The 14,043-nt window shown below is 41.0% G+C and overlaps 1 protein-coding gene across 2 annotated transcripts in view; it reads left to right on the forward strand.

Annotated features, from left to right (window-relative positions):
* Positions 1 to 14,043, forward strand: part of ARB2A (ARB2 cotranscriptional regulator A) — a 335,574-nt gene that overhangs the window by 161,853 nt on the left and 159,678 nt on the right. For both annotated transcript variants that reach the window (XM_080924716.1, XM_080924717.1), the window contains exon 7: positions 12,905 to 13,024. In XM_080924716.1, the coding sequence (XP_080780842.1) occupies positions 12,905 to 13,024 (120 nt within the window). The remainder of the gene's footprint in view (positions 1 to 12,904; positions 13,025 to 14,043) is intronic.

Raw genomic sequence — 14,043 nt, forward strand, 5'->3', positions numbered from 1 at the left:
AAAAGACAAGCTGAAAAATTGGATGGGTAGGGAAGAGAAATTGGTTCTGAGAGGAAAGGGGGTGTGAATATTATCAAAATTCATTGTAGAGAATTATCAAGGAGCAATAGGAAAAATAAATACACATGTATTTTCTTTCTATTCTATTTCAGATCTCTTAGTGTATTCTAGTTTTAAGTTCCAGAGAAACCTGGGACTCAGTACCTATGGCTCCTCCTACCATGTCTACCTCACCCCTACCTAGCCTAAACATCTCCAGCTGAGGTGCTGGCTGGCCTGCTCTTCCTTTCAGATTCCTTTGTAACTCAGCCTGGACAAATGTCTAGCTCTCAGCTGGCAGAAAGAGTTGTTTCCTCTATCTGTCCATGTTAGGATACTGTCTAGTTTGCACTTCCCCGGGTCTTCCTCACACTGGCACATCTGCAGACTTTAGATATGCAGCTTCCCCGTTGACTCTGACAAATACTGCTTCCTTGTCAACTATGACCTCTGGATTTTACAATCTTTCTGCACCCTCTTTTACATGATCCCTGAGCCTCAGAAGGAGGCATTGTGATTTAGATGTCCCATTTATGGCTGATTATTCTGCAGGGAAAGAACACCACTTATTCACAATCTATTTTTAAGCACTTAAGGATTTCCATAATGTAGACAGTGTTTTCTGGTCTTTTATATTTTAAATGGTTGCATAAAGTATTACCTAGTAGCCCAAATGTAGAACCTCTGAGGATAATCAAAGTTCTTGCAATTGCAAGGCAAGTTAATAGTGTGCAGAGAAGAGAAAAAGTTTTCTGTGTGCCTTTATCCATATGAGTATGTAATTGTCTGGTGGTTATAGATTATCATCTACAGTTGAAAATCATAAATTCTCTAAAAATAGCTTATTTACTTTTTCATAGAGGGTTTGTAACCAATGCGTCTGGTAAACTAGGATGCTAAACCATAAGCTTGTATTTGAAGAACAGACACCAACAGTAATTGTCCTGACTATATGAAGTATGAAGTATCAGTCTTCATGGCCATGTTTCCAGCTCCTGCCTATCTCTTAATTCAGGGGGTGGGAGGGACCTTTGTTTTGTTTTTATTTGTTTTGGTTTTTGTGTGGGTTTTGTTGTCTTTTACTTTTTCATTTTTCTTTGTATTTATTCTGTTTTTATAGAGTATTTCCTGACAGCAGCTTCCCCTCCATCTGCTCCTCTGGTCCCGTGCCCCTCCTCTCTGCCCCTCTGTTTCCCTTCAGAAAAGAGCAGGTCTCCCAGAGATATCAGTCTAGAACAGCATAATAAAATGTAGTAAGACAAGGCATAGACCCTCATATTTAGGCTGGACAAGGCAACTCAATAGGAAGAGTACAGTCCCTACAGGAGGCAAAGGAGTCAGAGACAACTCACTGTTGGGAGTACCCTAAGAAGACCAAGCTAAGCAACTACATACAGCAAGTGTGCAGATGGCCTAATGCAGACCCATACAGCCCTCATGGTAGCCGCTCTAGTGTTTGTGAACCCCTATGAGCTCTGCTTGGTTGATGTCCTGGGTGGAGTTCTCCTGGTATCCTCAACCTCTTTGCCTCCTACAATCTTTCCTCTTCCTCTTCTGTGGGGTTTCCTGAGCTTTGCCCAAAGCTTGGCTGTGGGTCTCTGCATCTGTTGTCATCAGCTACTAGAGGGGATTAGGCTGATGGGCTGGGCACCAATATATCAGTATAGCAGAACACAGTTACAAATCATACAACGGACACCACCCCCATTTATTCAGTGTTGAATGGTTCTATCCTAGGTCCATGAGCCATTGGCTTCTGGTTTCTGGCCGTCCTGGCAGTGTTGGGCATGGGCTCCCTCTCACAGGTTGGGCCTCAAGTTAGACCAGCCATTAGTTGCCCATCCCAACAAGCTTTGCCCCAGCACAACTTACAGGCAGGAAAGGTTGTGGGCCCAAGGTTTTGTGGCTGGTTGGTGTCCCAGTTCCACCATTGGGAGCCTTGCCTGGCCAGCTCAGGCCCCATATCCTCCATTACTAGAGTCCTCACTAGGGTCACTTTATTAATAGTGTACAGGAAATATCTACTGCACTGGGTATGGTGGTTTGAATAGATATGGCCCTCATAGACTCCTGTGTTTGAATGCTTGGCCCATATGGAGTGGCACTATAAGGAGGTGTGGCCTTAATGGAGTAGAAGTGGCCTTGATGGAGTGTGGCACTGTAGAGTGGAACTTTGAAGTTTTATATATGCTCAAGATTAGCCCAGTGTAGGCACAATCTCCTTCTGTTGCCTGTGGACCAAGATGTAGAACTCTTGTCTACTCTAGCACCATGTCTGTCTGCATGCTGCCATGATTATAAGGGACTGAATCTCTGAAACTGTAATCCAGCCTGAATTATATTATTCCTATCTGGTTACAACACATTCCATGCCCACCAGCACCCAGAATACCTGCAAATTTGATTTCCCCCTCCAGGAGACCTATGTTCCCTACCTCAGCTCTCCTTGTTACTTACCTTCTGTGTCCGTGGATTGCAGTGTGATTATCTTTTATTTAAAAGCAAATATGCACTTGTAAGTAAGAATATATTATGTTTGTCTTTCTAGGTCTGGGTTGCCCACTCAGGATGATTGTTTCTATTCTGTTTGCTTGCAATTTTCATGATGTCATTTTATCTAACACCTCTGTAAATGTACCACATATTCTTTTATACTTTGGTTGACAGATATTTAGGGTGAAGGTACTATGAACATAGTTGAGCAAATATTCTTGTAGTGGAATGTAGTATCTTTTGGTTTTACCAGGAATGGTATAGCTTGGTCTTGAGATAGATTGATTCCCAGTTTTCTGAGGACCCACCATAATGATTTCCATAGTGGCTTTACAAGTTTGCACTGTTAGATACATTTTAGAGCTTTATGATGTCTATGAATTGTTTCTTGGATATTGGAAATTCAGAGCTTTCTGGTGCTAGTATCCGCATATCAGTGAGTGCACACCATGTGTGTTCTTTTGTGACTGAGTTATCTCACTCAGAATGATAGTCTCTAGTTCTATCCATTTGCCTACAAATTTCATGAAGTCATTGTTTCTAATAATTGAGTAGTACTCCATTGTGTACCACACTTTCTGTATCCATTCCTCTGCTGAAGGACATCTGGGTTCTTTCCAGCTTCTGGCTATTATAAATAAGGCGGCTATAAACATGGTGGAGCATGTGTCCTTGTTATATGTTGGAGCATCTTTTGTGTATATGCCCAGGAGTGGAATAGCTGGGTTTTCAGGTAGTAGTATGTTCAATTTTCTGAGGAACCGCCAAACTGATTTCTAGAGTGGTTGTACCACTTATAACCCCACCAACAGTAGAGGAATGTTCCTCTTTCACCAACATCTGTTGTCATCTGAGTTTTTGATCTTAGCCCTTCTAACTGGTCTAAGGTGGAATCTCAGGGTTGTTTTGATTTGCATTTCTTTGATGACTAGGGATTTTGAGCATTTCTTTAGGTATTTCTCAGCCATCCAATATTCTTCAGTTGAGAATTCTTTGTTTAGCTCTGTACCCATTTTTTAATAGGATTCTTTGATTCTCTAGAGTCTAGCTTTTTGAGTTCTTGAACAGTCTAATTCTAAAATGTGCTTTCTGTTCTCCTTCCAACTCAGTGCATCTAGAATATTCTCCCACACTTTCTGAGGATTTTTTTATACCTTTCCTTTTATGAAAATAGATTTATTTTCATTAGTATTTTTCTGGTTTTTGGTTTCTCTTCCTCTAGCTTCTCCATGTCTCTTCTTACCTCCTTTCTCTGAATTATCAACCCCCCGTCTCTTCTAAGAAAACAGACATCTCAACAATAACAAAATAATCTAAGATAAAACAAAAATTATAAAAGGATAGAACAAACAAAAGGAGAAAAGGAGCCAGTCGTATTTGGTTTTCCCCTAGGTCCTTGTCCTTTCTAGTTTTTGGCCACTCACTCAGTTTCAAGGAGGGATTCCACATCAGAGGGAGCCTTAAATCCAATACTGGTTGGTTACTTCTACAAGCTTCATCCTCCCATTATATTAGCTCATCTTACAGGCAGGTTCATTATTATAGTTCGAAGGTTTGTAGCTGGGTTGGAATTTATCAGTCTCCTTTGTGAGCATTCAAAATAACTTCCCATATGATGAATACTAGTCTGTAAGGGTGAAAACCTTAAGAAGGCACCAGCTTTATTTCTCCATATTCAATGAGATATGAAGATTTTTGTTTTCAACAATAAGGCCTTGTTGTCATTTTGGGGAGAGCAACCAGTAGAGCTGACATTAAATAGCCTGGGTTATTTGGGATATTTATGGAGCTGTTTTGGCCAACAGCTAGATCACAATGTAATTCAGTCAGGCAGTAGAAGTTTCATTGGTGGTGAGTAGTGTCCAGTTGTGGTTCTGTCTTTCATATTATTTGATGAACTCCTTTATATTTTCTTCAGAGATGTATATATTTTAGGAAGCTTTGCTGTATTTGGTTTCATGTGTTTTAGCTATCCTCCCATATTGCTTCCCTTTCCCTTCCTCTTTCCTGTTGGATCTTTCCATTCTTGCCTCCCCCATATTGATCCATAGCTATTTATTCTATTTCTCCTTCCTAGGAAGATAGACCTGCCCTTCTCCAGTTCCTTACTCTACACCGAACCTCTTAGGTTCTATAGATTGTAACTTCCTTCACAAAGACAACAGCTAAAATCCTCATATAAATGAATATATATTATATTTATCTTTGGGGTCTGGGCTGCTTCAGTTAAGATGATTTTCTGTTCATTTACCTGAAAATTTCAGTTTCTTTTCCCCATCCTTTCTTATTTTCTTCCTTTCTTCCTTCTAATTTTCCTTTCCTCCCTATTTCCCTCCTTCCACCCCTACCTCCCTATCTTCCTCTATCCATCCCTTCTTTCCTTCCTCCCTTTCCTTCTTTCCTTCCTTCTTTCCTTCCTTCCTTCCTTCCTTCCTTCCTTCCTTCCTTCCTTCCTTTCTTCCTTCCTGTCTGTTTATCTGTCTGTTTTTTATGCTTGAAGATTATTACATAGTGTAAATAATACCACATTTTCTTTATTCATTCATCCATTGACAGACATCTGGAATGTTTCCAATCCTGGCTATTAGTAGAGCAGTAAGGAACATGGTTGAGCAGGTGTCTCTGTAGCAGATTGTAGTGCCTTTTGGGTATATTCCCAAAAGTGGTGGAGCTGGATCTTGAGATCGATCTATTTCTGTTTCCTGGAGGACCAGTACACTGATTCTCCAGTGACTGCACATCTGCACTCACAGCAGCCATGGGTGTGCTCCTCTCACCCCACGTCTTCCCTGGCATGCGCTGTTCTTTGCTCCATTCCGTCACCATCCTGGCTGTGGTAAGTTAAACTTAAAGCAATTTTTATTTGCATTTCCCTGGTGAGTAAGGATCTACAAAATTCCTGTGTTTCTCAACCATTTGAGTTTCCTTTATTGAGAATTCTCAGTTTAGATCCGTACTGTTTTTAATTGGGTTATTTGTTTTCTTGATGTCCAGTTTTTTAGTTCTTTGTATATTTTGAATATTAACCCTCTATCCGATGTGTAGTTGGTAAAGTCTTTTCATTCGGTAGGATGCTGCTTTGATGGATTGATGGTGTCCTTTGCCACACAGAAGCCTTTCAGTTTGATGAGGTCCTGTGTATTAATTGTTGCTCTTAGTGCCTGCACCATAGGTGTCTATGCACAGTCTTTTCTTTACAGTGAGTTCAAGGATGTTCCCTACTTTCTTTGCTCTCAGATTCTGTGTATCTGTCTTATGTTGAGGTCTTTGATCTATTTAGAGGTGAGTTTTGTGCAGGGTAATGAGAGTTGATATATTTGTGTTTTTCTATGCTTTTGAGGATTCTTAAGCATTGTTGGTTCCAGTTTTTCAATGGCAGCTGTAATATTAGACTTTGTTACGTCTAATAAATTAGGGATCACTTAACTAGCTGAGGTATCTCCTCTAAATTGATTTTTTAGTCATTGTGAATTTGTGTTTGTTAAAAGAAATCTTTCTGTGTGTTGGGTGGGCAAAAGACACCCAGAAAGCCCGCCAGTACAGCATGGCCTGCCCACAGCAGGAGCAACTTTGACGTGCACATAGGTCATAGAGAGATGGTAAAGAAGGAGAAGGGGAATAGTTGGAGCACTTTGAAGAAAGGCAGATCTGGAGACAAGAGGGTGGAGAGGATTAACCTGATGTGAATAGCCTGCTGTGCCACCTGAGGCCAGGGTGAGGTCCTAGCTTGTACTAACACTGAGGGCCACATCTGGTTCCATGACCATGTACCAGCAATGCTCTGTGTCAAGCTCCATGGACCTTACTACAACCAAAGGCTATGTGGACACTCCTGGCTGTGCTGCTGCGTGGGAGCATACTGATGTCCACGAGCTGTGCAAAGCTTGCCCTACTCATGGCTTCCATACTTGGGATAGCTGGCTCCATCCCTCACTTTATGAAATAAATAGGCAAATGGATGGAACTAGAAAATTTCATCCTGAGTGAGGTAACCCAGTCACAAAAGAACACACAATGTATGCACTCACTGATAAGCAGATACTATTTCAAAATCTCAGAATCCCCAAGATACAATCCACAGACCACATGAAGCGCAAGAAGTTGGAAGAGCAAAGGGGGGTTGCTGCAGTCCTTCTTAAAGGGGGGAACAAAATATCCACAGGAGGAAATACAGAGACAAAGTTTGGAACAGAGACTGAAGGAAGGGCCATCCAGAGTCTGCAGAGATCCATCCCATATACAGTCACCAAACCCAGACACGATTGTGGATGCCAAGAAGTCCATGCTGACAGAAACATGATACAGCTGTCTCCTGAGAGACTCTGCCAGAGTCTTAGAAATACAGTGAGGGATGCTCTCAGCTGACCATTGGACTGAGAATGGAGTCCCTAATGGACTAGTTAGAAAAAAGACTGAACCCCACAGGAAGAACAACAGTATCAACCAACTAGACCCCCCTCAGAGCTCCTGAGATGAAACCACCAACCAAAGAGTACACATGGAAGGGACCCATGGTTCCAGCATCAAATGTAGCCGAGGATGGCTTTATCAGGCATCAGTGAGAGGAGAGGCCCTTGGCCCTGTGAAGGCTCAATACCCAGTGTAGGGAAATGCCAGGGCAGGGAGAAGGGAGGGAGTTGGTGGGTCAGGGAGCACTCTCATAGAGGCAGGGGTAGGTGGATGGGATGGGGGATTCCACAGGGGAAACCAGGAAAGGGGATAACATTTGAAATGTAACTAAAGACAATATACAATTAAAAAGAAAAAGCTAATAACAGACTGTCTCTGTGCCTCAGCTCCTCAGCTGTTTTAAGAGTGAACATAGCTAATAGATAAAAATATGTGGCCATGTTTTAATACAATGTACAAAAACATAAGCTAGTTGTCAATATCAAACCATGGTTTTTATATAGCTGAGGGTGTTTGATCCATTTCTGCCACTGTTGTAAACATCAATGCAGTCATGGCCACAGACAACAAACATTCCTATCAGGCAATGTTTTCTCTCATGGCTCTGCCAGCAGGCCTTTCTCCCACGGGCTCCCGTGGACACTGGCTTTCATTTTCATGCCGCCGCTCCCATCTTACACACTATACTGAATCTCTTGTTCCAGTTTCTTTCTTCTCGGCCTCGTCATGGTGGAAAAGAAGTAATGTGCTTTAAGTTAGCCTCAGTCTCTAAGATTGCAATGCTCTGTTTAATAAAACCAGACATGTTGGATTTTCAGAAAACAAACGTTTTTTTCCATTCAAGATATTTTTTAAGTGAACCTGGCTGATACAATATAATATTTACATAAAAGTATTATTACACCTTTGTATTTAAGACTCCTGGCTCTTTGGGTCAGTGTTAATAAATGTTCTTTCAGAGTGTAATGTCTCTATGCTTTGAATTTTAAAATAGGAATTTTATCTTCACATTTGTTGCATTTTGTCCTTTTTTTCTCAATGAGTTTAAACTATAAAGTGTATATTATAGGATCATTCACTTCATAACTTGCTAGCAACAAGTTAGCTAAAGAAAAATCTGTCAAATTTGGCAGTGATTCAGAAAATATGTGAACCTGTCATTGTAAGTAGTCTCAAAGGGCAAAATGCATTACAGGAGCTAATTAACCTTAGAAAATAATTACACAAATATGCAAATGTTGCTTTGATAATTCTATGTGTTATCAGCTCAGGTATTCCATCACAAAAGCAGACCTCAGGTGCTCTGGTGGGGTAGAACCTGGCCTGCTTGATAAGACTTGGTTACTGACTCCCTTCCTTCTGGCATTCAGCACCTGATGATGGCCAGGGTATAGCAGGGAAGCCAGCCTGCATTCTCGGTGCTGCACTCACCCGCTGTACAGAGCCATGGTTTCTGCTACCTGCAAACTCCAGCTGCTGTCTTAGGGCTTTTAATGCCTTTCATTCTTTACATATTCTAAAGAACCCCCACCTGTCAGTTACTCAGTACTAATTGTAACTTTATAGAGAAACCCGTGAAAACTTACAAATAGATTTTGTTTGTTTCTTTGTTTGTATTAAGAAGGTTTTTGAAATCAGTTTAATTTTAAAATGTACTATCAGAAAATTGCTCTCTAAATCATTCTTTGCAAATGTGTTAGGATATTGGCACAATGCGGGTTGCCTTGATACAACATCATCTCATTTATGAAATGAGTTTGTCCTTTATCATGTCACTAATATAATATTTCAGGATTATATATTTAGAATATGCTCACTGTATTTTATACACAACATTTATAGAAGCTTATAATTTTACAGAATTTTCTAAGTCTTTAAATGATGAACTTTTAAATAATTAAACAAAAGCTTAGGTTTTGTTTTTGTTTATTTTTTTTAATCTTCTGATATATAGAAAAGTCAAATCTTTTCGGGCAAAGATTTAATCTTCTTTCTTGTCATTTGAAATTTAATACTTTTAATATTAAATAAAAATTTAAAATTTGCTCAAGATGCTTAGAATAAATGATGGTTTGGAGCTCTCTAAGGTTCAGAGAACATTGTGGAAAAGGACTTGAAGGAATGTAAGAGCCAGAGAGGAGGGCGTGAGCTGGCCATTACAGCTGGACCTCACCGAGCTCAGTTGTGGACTGTAGATCTCCATTGCACTGCAACTGCACATGGCCATGGGTAGGAGTGGGTTAGGGTGCAGCTCCTGGGGCCCCACCCATCCCTTCTGAACTTGTGGCTCCTTTTGGATACTGAGGTAGGGGCAATTATTATCTTCACTTGTATAGTAAAACTGAGCCCATCAGGTTCTAATGGATAGTTCAGCCCTCATCACCATCCTCATAGTCCTTGTTAAGATTAATGGATCACAAAATAAAATAAGAAGGCATGAATGTTGGAAAAGAACCTCTAAGAAGTGGAAGGTTCCAGAGGTCAGAGGGAAGAAAGAGGCTATGTGTGCATGTGCATGTGTGTTTGGTGTCATACAACCAACTTAGTAAACGAAACAGAAATAAATCATACTTTGTTTACTAAAACTTGGATTGTATACTACTAGTACTTTCAGTAGAAAGGCATATATCAACTTTGCTGTTCTTTGGAAGGCCAGAATATGAATGCCTCAATCTTTCTTAGAAGGGAGAATAAAGCACTCACTGGAGGTAATAACAGGGACAAATAGAGAAGCAGGGATTGAAGAAAAGATCATTCAGAGGCTGCCTCACCTGGGGATCTACCCCATATACAGCCACCAAAACCAAGCACCATTGCTGATGCCAAGAAGTGCTTACTGTCAGGAGCCAGATATGGATACCTTATCAGAGGCTCTGCCAGAGTTGTACAGATACAGTTGAGGATACTTGTAGCTAACCATCGGACTGAACATGGGGACCCAAATGAAGGAGCTAGAGAAAGGGCCAAAAGAGCTGAAAGGGTTTGCCCCCATGGGAAGAACATTATTATCAACCAACCAAATCCTCCAAAATTCCCAGGGACTAAAACACCAACCACTGAGCACACATGGAGAGACCCATGGCAATAGTTGCAGATGTAGCAGAGGACAGCAGTGTCTGGCATCAATGGGAGGAAAGGCCTTTGATCCAGTGAAGGTGCATTTTCCCAGTGTAGGGGAATGCCAAGGCACTGAGGTGAAAGAGGGTGGTTAGGAGAGGGAGCACCTTCATGGGAACAAGTGGAGGGGGAGGGGGAACAGGAGTGGGAGAAAGGGGGGATAACATTTGAAATGTATATACAGAGAATATCCAATTTTTTTTAAAAAAAGCCAGTCTTAGTCCATGCTGATCTGTTCTGTGCTGATCTGATAGGATGCATGGTACTATTTTAATATTCTTGTATCTGTTGAGGCCTGTTTTGTGATCCATTATATGGTCCATTGTGGAGAAGGTACCATGGGATGCTAAGAAGGTATATTCTTTTGGTTTAGAATGAAATGTTTTTATTTAGTTTCTGTTGTCCATTGCTAAGAGTGAGGTGTTTAATTCTTCCTCTGTAATTGTGTCAGTGCTTTTCTTTGTATCTTTTGTCCCTTAGAGTCTCTCCTCTGTCTCTGTGTTCTGTTGGTGATGCACCTATGACTCCTCATCTATCCTAGATTTTCTATCTCCAGGGTTGTCTCTCTCTGTGACTTTGTTATTGTTTCCATTTCACATTTAGGTCCTGGGTGGTTTTGTTCAATTCCTTCACTGTTTGGTTGTGTTTTCCTATAATTCTTTAAGGGATTTTTATGTTTCCTCTTTAAGGGCTTCTGCCTGTTCACCTGTGTTTTCCTGTATTTCTTTTAGGGAGTTATTTAATGTCCTCTCTCATCATCATGAGATGTGATTTGAAATCTTGCTTTTCTGGTGTGATGGGATCTCCAGGACTTGCTGTAGAGAGAGAACTGGGTTATTTTACTGCCAAGTAGCCTTAGTTTCTGTTGCTTATGTTCTTGTGCTTGCCTCTCACCATCTGGTTATCTCTAGTGCTACCTGCTCTTTCTATTTCTGACTAGATGCCTCCTGTGATCCTGTTTGTGTCAGAACTCTAGAGTCCAGCTGTTTCTGTGATCCTGAGATACTGGGTATTTCAGAGCTCTTGGGAGTCAAGCTGTCTCTGTGATACTGAAATCCTGATGTGACGAAGCTTCTGAGATCCTGTTGTATCAGAATTCCTAGGAGTCAAGGTTTCTCTTGGTATTGTAGGAATGGGTGTGGGGCCATATCTTGGGTTTGCTCTGGGCATAGGTGCAAGCTGGAAGGAACCTGTGCCTCTGGCTGGGCCGGGATTTGTGTTTCCCTGTTGGGATCCCAGTTATGCTGGGTGTTGGGAAGGATGTTGTGGCCTTAACTGTGATCTTGAGTGTGTCAGAGCTCCAGTGCTCTGGTGTGTGTCTGATCTCCTAGGAGCTTCCTCTGTGCTCCTGCTCTCCTGTGATCCTGGGTGTTTCAGAGCACCTGAGAGTCGGACTCCCTCTGGGTGGTTTAGGAATGGGTGCTGAGCCAGCACCCCAGGACTACTCTGGGTGCAGGTTCAAACTGGAAGAAACCCATGCCACTGGGCAGGTGGGGGTTCCTGAGTCCCTGGATTCTGAGGATCCCAGTTATTTTGAGTGTTGGGGCAGTTTTTGTGGCCTCCTCACCTATGATCCTGGGTGTGTTAGAGCGCCTGGGAGTTACAATCTCTCTGGGTGTTGTGGGAATGGGTATGGAGCCAGTGCCCAAGGTCTGCTCAGGGTACAAGTTCACACCGGAAGTGAATGTATGTTTTCAAGACTGAAGTTTGCTATTGGACAAGCACTTGGTGTGGTCTTCCCCAGGGAAGATTATTTCTTCTTTTCTAGGTCTCCTTTGTTGTTATAGTTTGGTGTGTAGGCTTGAGGCTTTGTGTGTTTTCCCATCCACTTCAGCATCTTTATTGTTGTTGTCTGTGTTCAGCTCTTGATTAAGCAATCACATTGGTATGACTTTCATAGAGGCTATTTCAGAACACCACAGCCAGTCACAGTGTAGAGTTGTGTAGCCTAGTCTCAGAGGATGCTACAACTCCCATACCGACTGCTCAGAGAGGAAGTTTTCTGTGTGATTACATCTAGACAAAAATTGTGAATACATGCTCTTGTGTAATATCCATGATGTTTTTGGTAAGCTTGCTTGTAAGAAGTATGTACACAAACACAATTTTATGGTGATTGGTGTTCAGCAGTTTACTATTTGATCATTCTTTTCATATTATCTTAATGTTTCTGTGACCCTTATATGTATCAGCTAATGAAATAAACAGGAAAGTTTTAAGTTATTCTAGAAGGTTTAGCATATGTTTAGTAGGGTTTCAAGCCCTAGAGTTAAAGTCCTTATATAGATTTCTCTCAGTTCTAGAAATAAAATGTCTATAGTACATACTGTTGGAAAACATGTATTCCTTTAAATAACTTCAGTAGAAAAATACCCATTATTATTTTCAATTTTTCTTCAGTTTACTACCTAAGATTTCATAAAGCAAATAACTAAATATATATATAATATAAATACTTGCATATACATAGAAGAATGTGTCTTAAATATTTTAGTATTATTTTGTTTTATCAAAATCCATCATAATGCTTTGTTGTGTAATTTGAATATGTTAATGTAAGTCTTAATATCTCAGGTATTCCTGCATTGTTTCCCTTCAAGTGCACATATTTTAATAAGTTGTTTCCAAAGATTACATTTGTAGTTAAACTTAGCAGTAAATTACTAATAGTTTTAATACTAATTTATTCTCTAATTTAAATATTCAATAGCGTTCTTTTGTTCCATTATTTCTGTGAGTGTTCTCTAACCATCTTTTTCTTACGCCATGTTTGTAAGGATATAGTTTAGCTGGTTACTCTGAGAATCACTGGATACAGTATGCAGTATGCTTGTTCTCTTTATAGGAAAATGGTTCTCCTGAGGAGCATGTGGTCTATGTGTGGGACCATTTCATAGCCCACGCTGCTGCTGAGAATGTGTTCTTTGTTGCTCATAGCTATGGAGGACTTGCTTTTGTTGAACTGGTAAGTGTATATTTAACATTTTTTTAATGATTCGCTTTTTTAAAAATGTGTGTAGGCATGTCTCTTTATTAATGTGTGTAATCATGTGCCTGTCAGTGCCTGTGTGGCCATCAGAGGGCTAAGGGTTCCCCTGGAACTGGAGTTTCTGGCAGTTCTGAGCCATGTGATATGGGTTCTGGAGGCTGAGCCAGTGTCCTCTGCAGGAATAGTAAATGCTCTTAAGAAGAAATGCTGAACCATCTCTTCCGTCTGTAATTCTGATTTTAATTCCCAGTCTCAGCTTCCTTACAGGTTTGGTTTTGATTCTGAGGCCAGAGGCTGTTTTTGTTTTGTTTTGAGAGAGTTTCACTAGCCAGCCCTGGTTGGCTTGGAACTTGCTATGTAGAGCAGGGTAGCATTGAACTCACAGAGATCTGCCTGCCTGCCTATACCTCAGCAGTGCTGGGATTAAAGGCATACGTGCGTGCGTGTGTGCATGCGTGCACCACTACACCCACCATGCCCTCTCTTCTTTTCTTTCCCTCAATATTATTATTTGAAGGTATTTCAAACATTGTCAGAGCCAGAGTTGGCAGATGGGGGGGGGTGACTCCAAGAAGAGCGCGTCTTCTAAGCACAACAGGACTGATGGGCATATGCACACACACAGGCTGTGCCAGCACGAACAACATCTGCACAGGTTTAAACCAAACCAAGTTCCAGCACTGAGAGAGAGATGCAGACACAAGTCCCAATCCTAACCAAGAAGCAATTTGCAACTGAGGCCTGCTGGGAGAGGGAGATTTAGCTTTATCTAATAGAGCAACACTGGACATATCAACCATACCCCAGGCAGGCCTCTGACCAACTGTTGTCTAACACAAAAATGGACTCCTTTTGTGTGCACTGGGGTGGGGAGGGTTTCATTTCATTTGCCTTGGTATTTAAGTCTCAATAGATTTTTGATTCCTTGTTTTTATTTTCATTTCCGTTTTGCTTTTCTTTTTTATTTTTTTTGAGAGAGAGAAAGAGAACATGAA

The sequence above is a fragment of the Micromys minutus genome (genome assembly GCF_963924665.1).
Source record: "Micromys minutus genome assembly, chromosome: 11".
In the NCBI taxonomy this organism is placed as follows: Eukaryota; Metazoa; Chordata; class Mammalia; order Rodentia; family Muridae; genus Micromys; species Micromys minutus.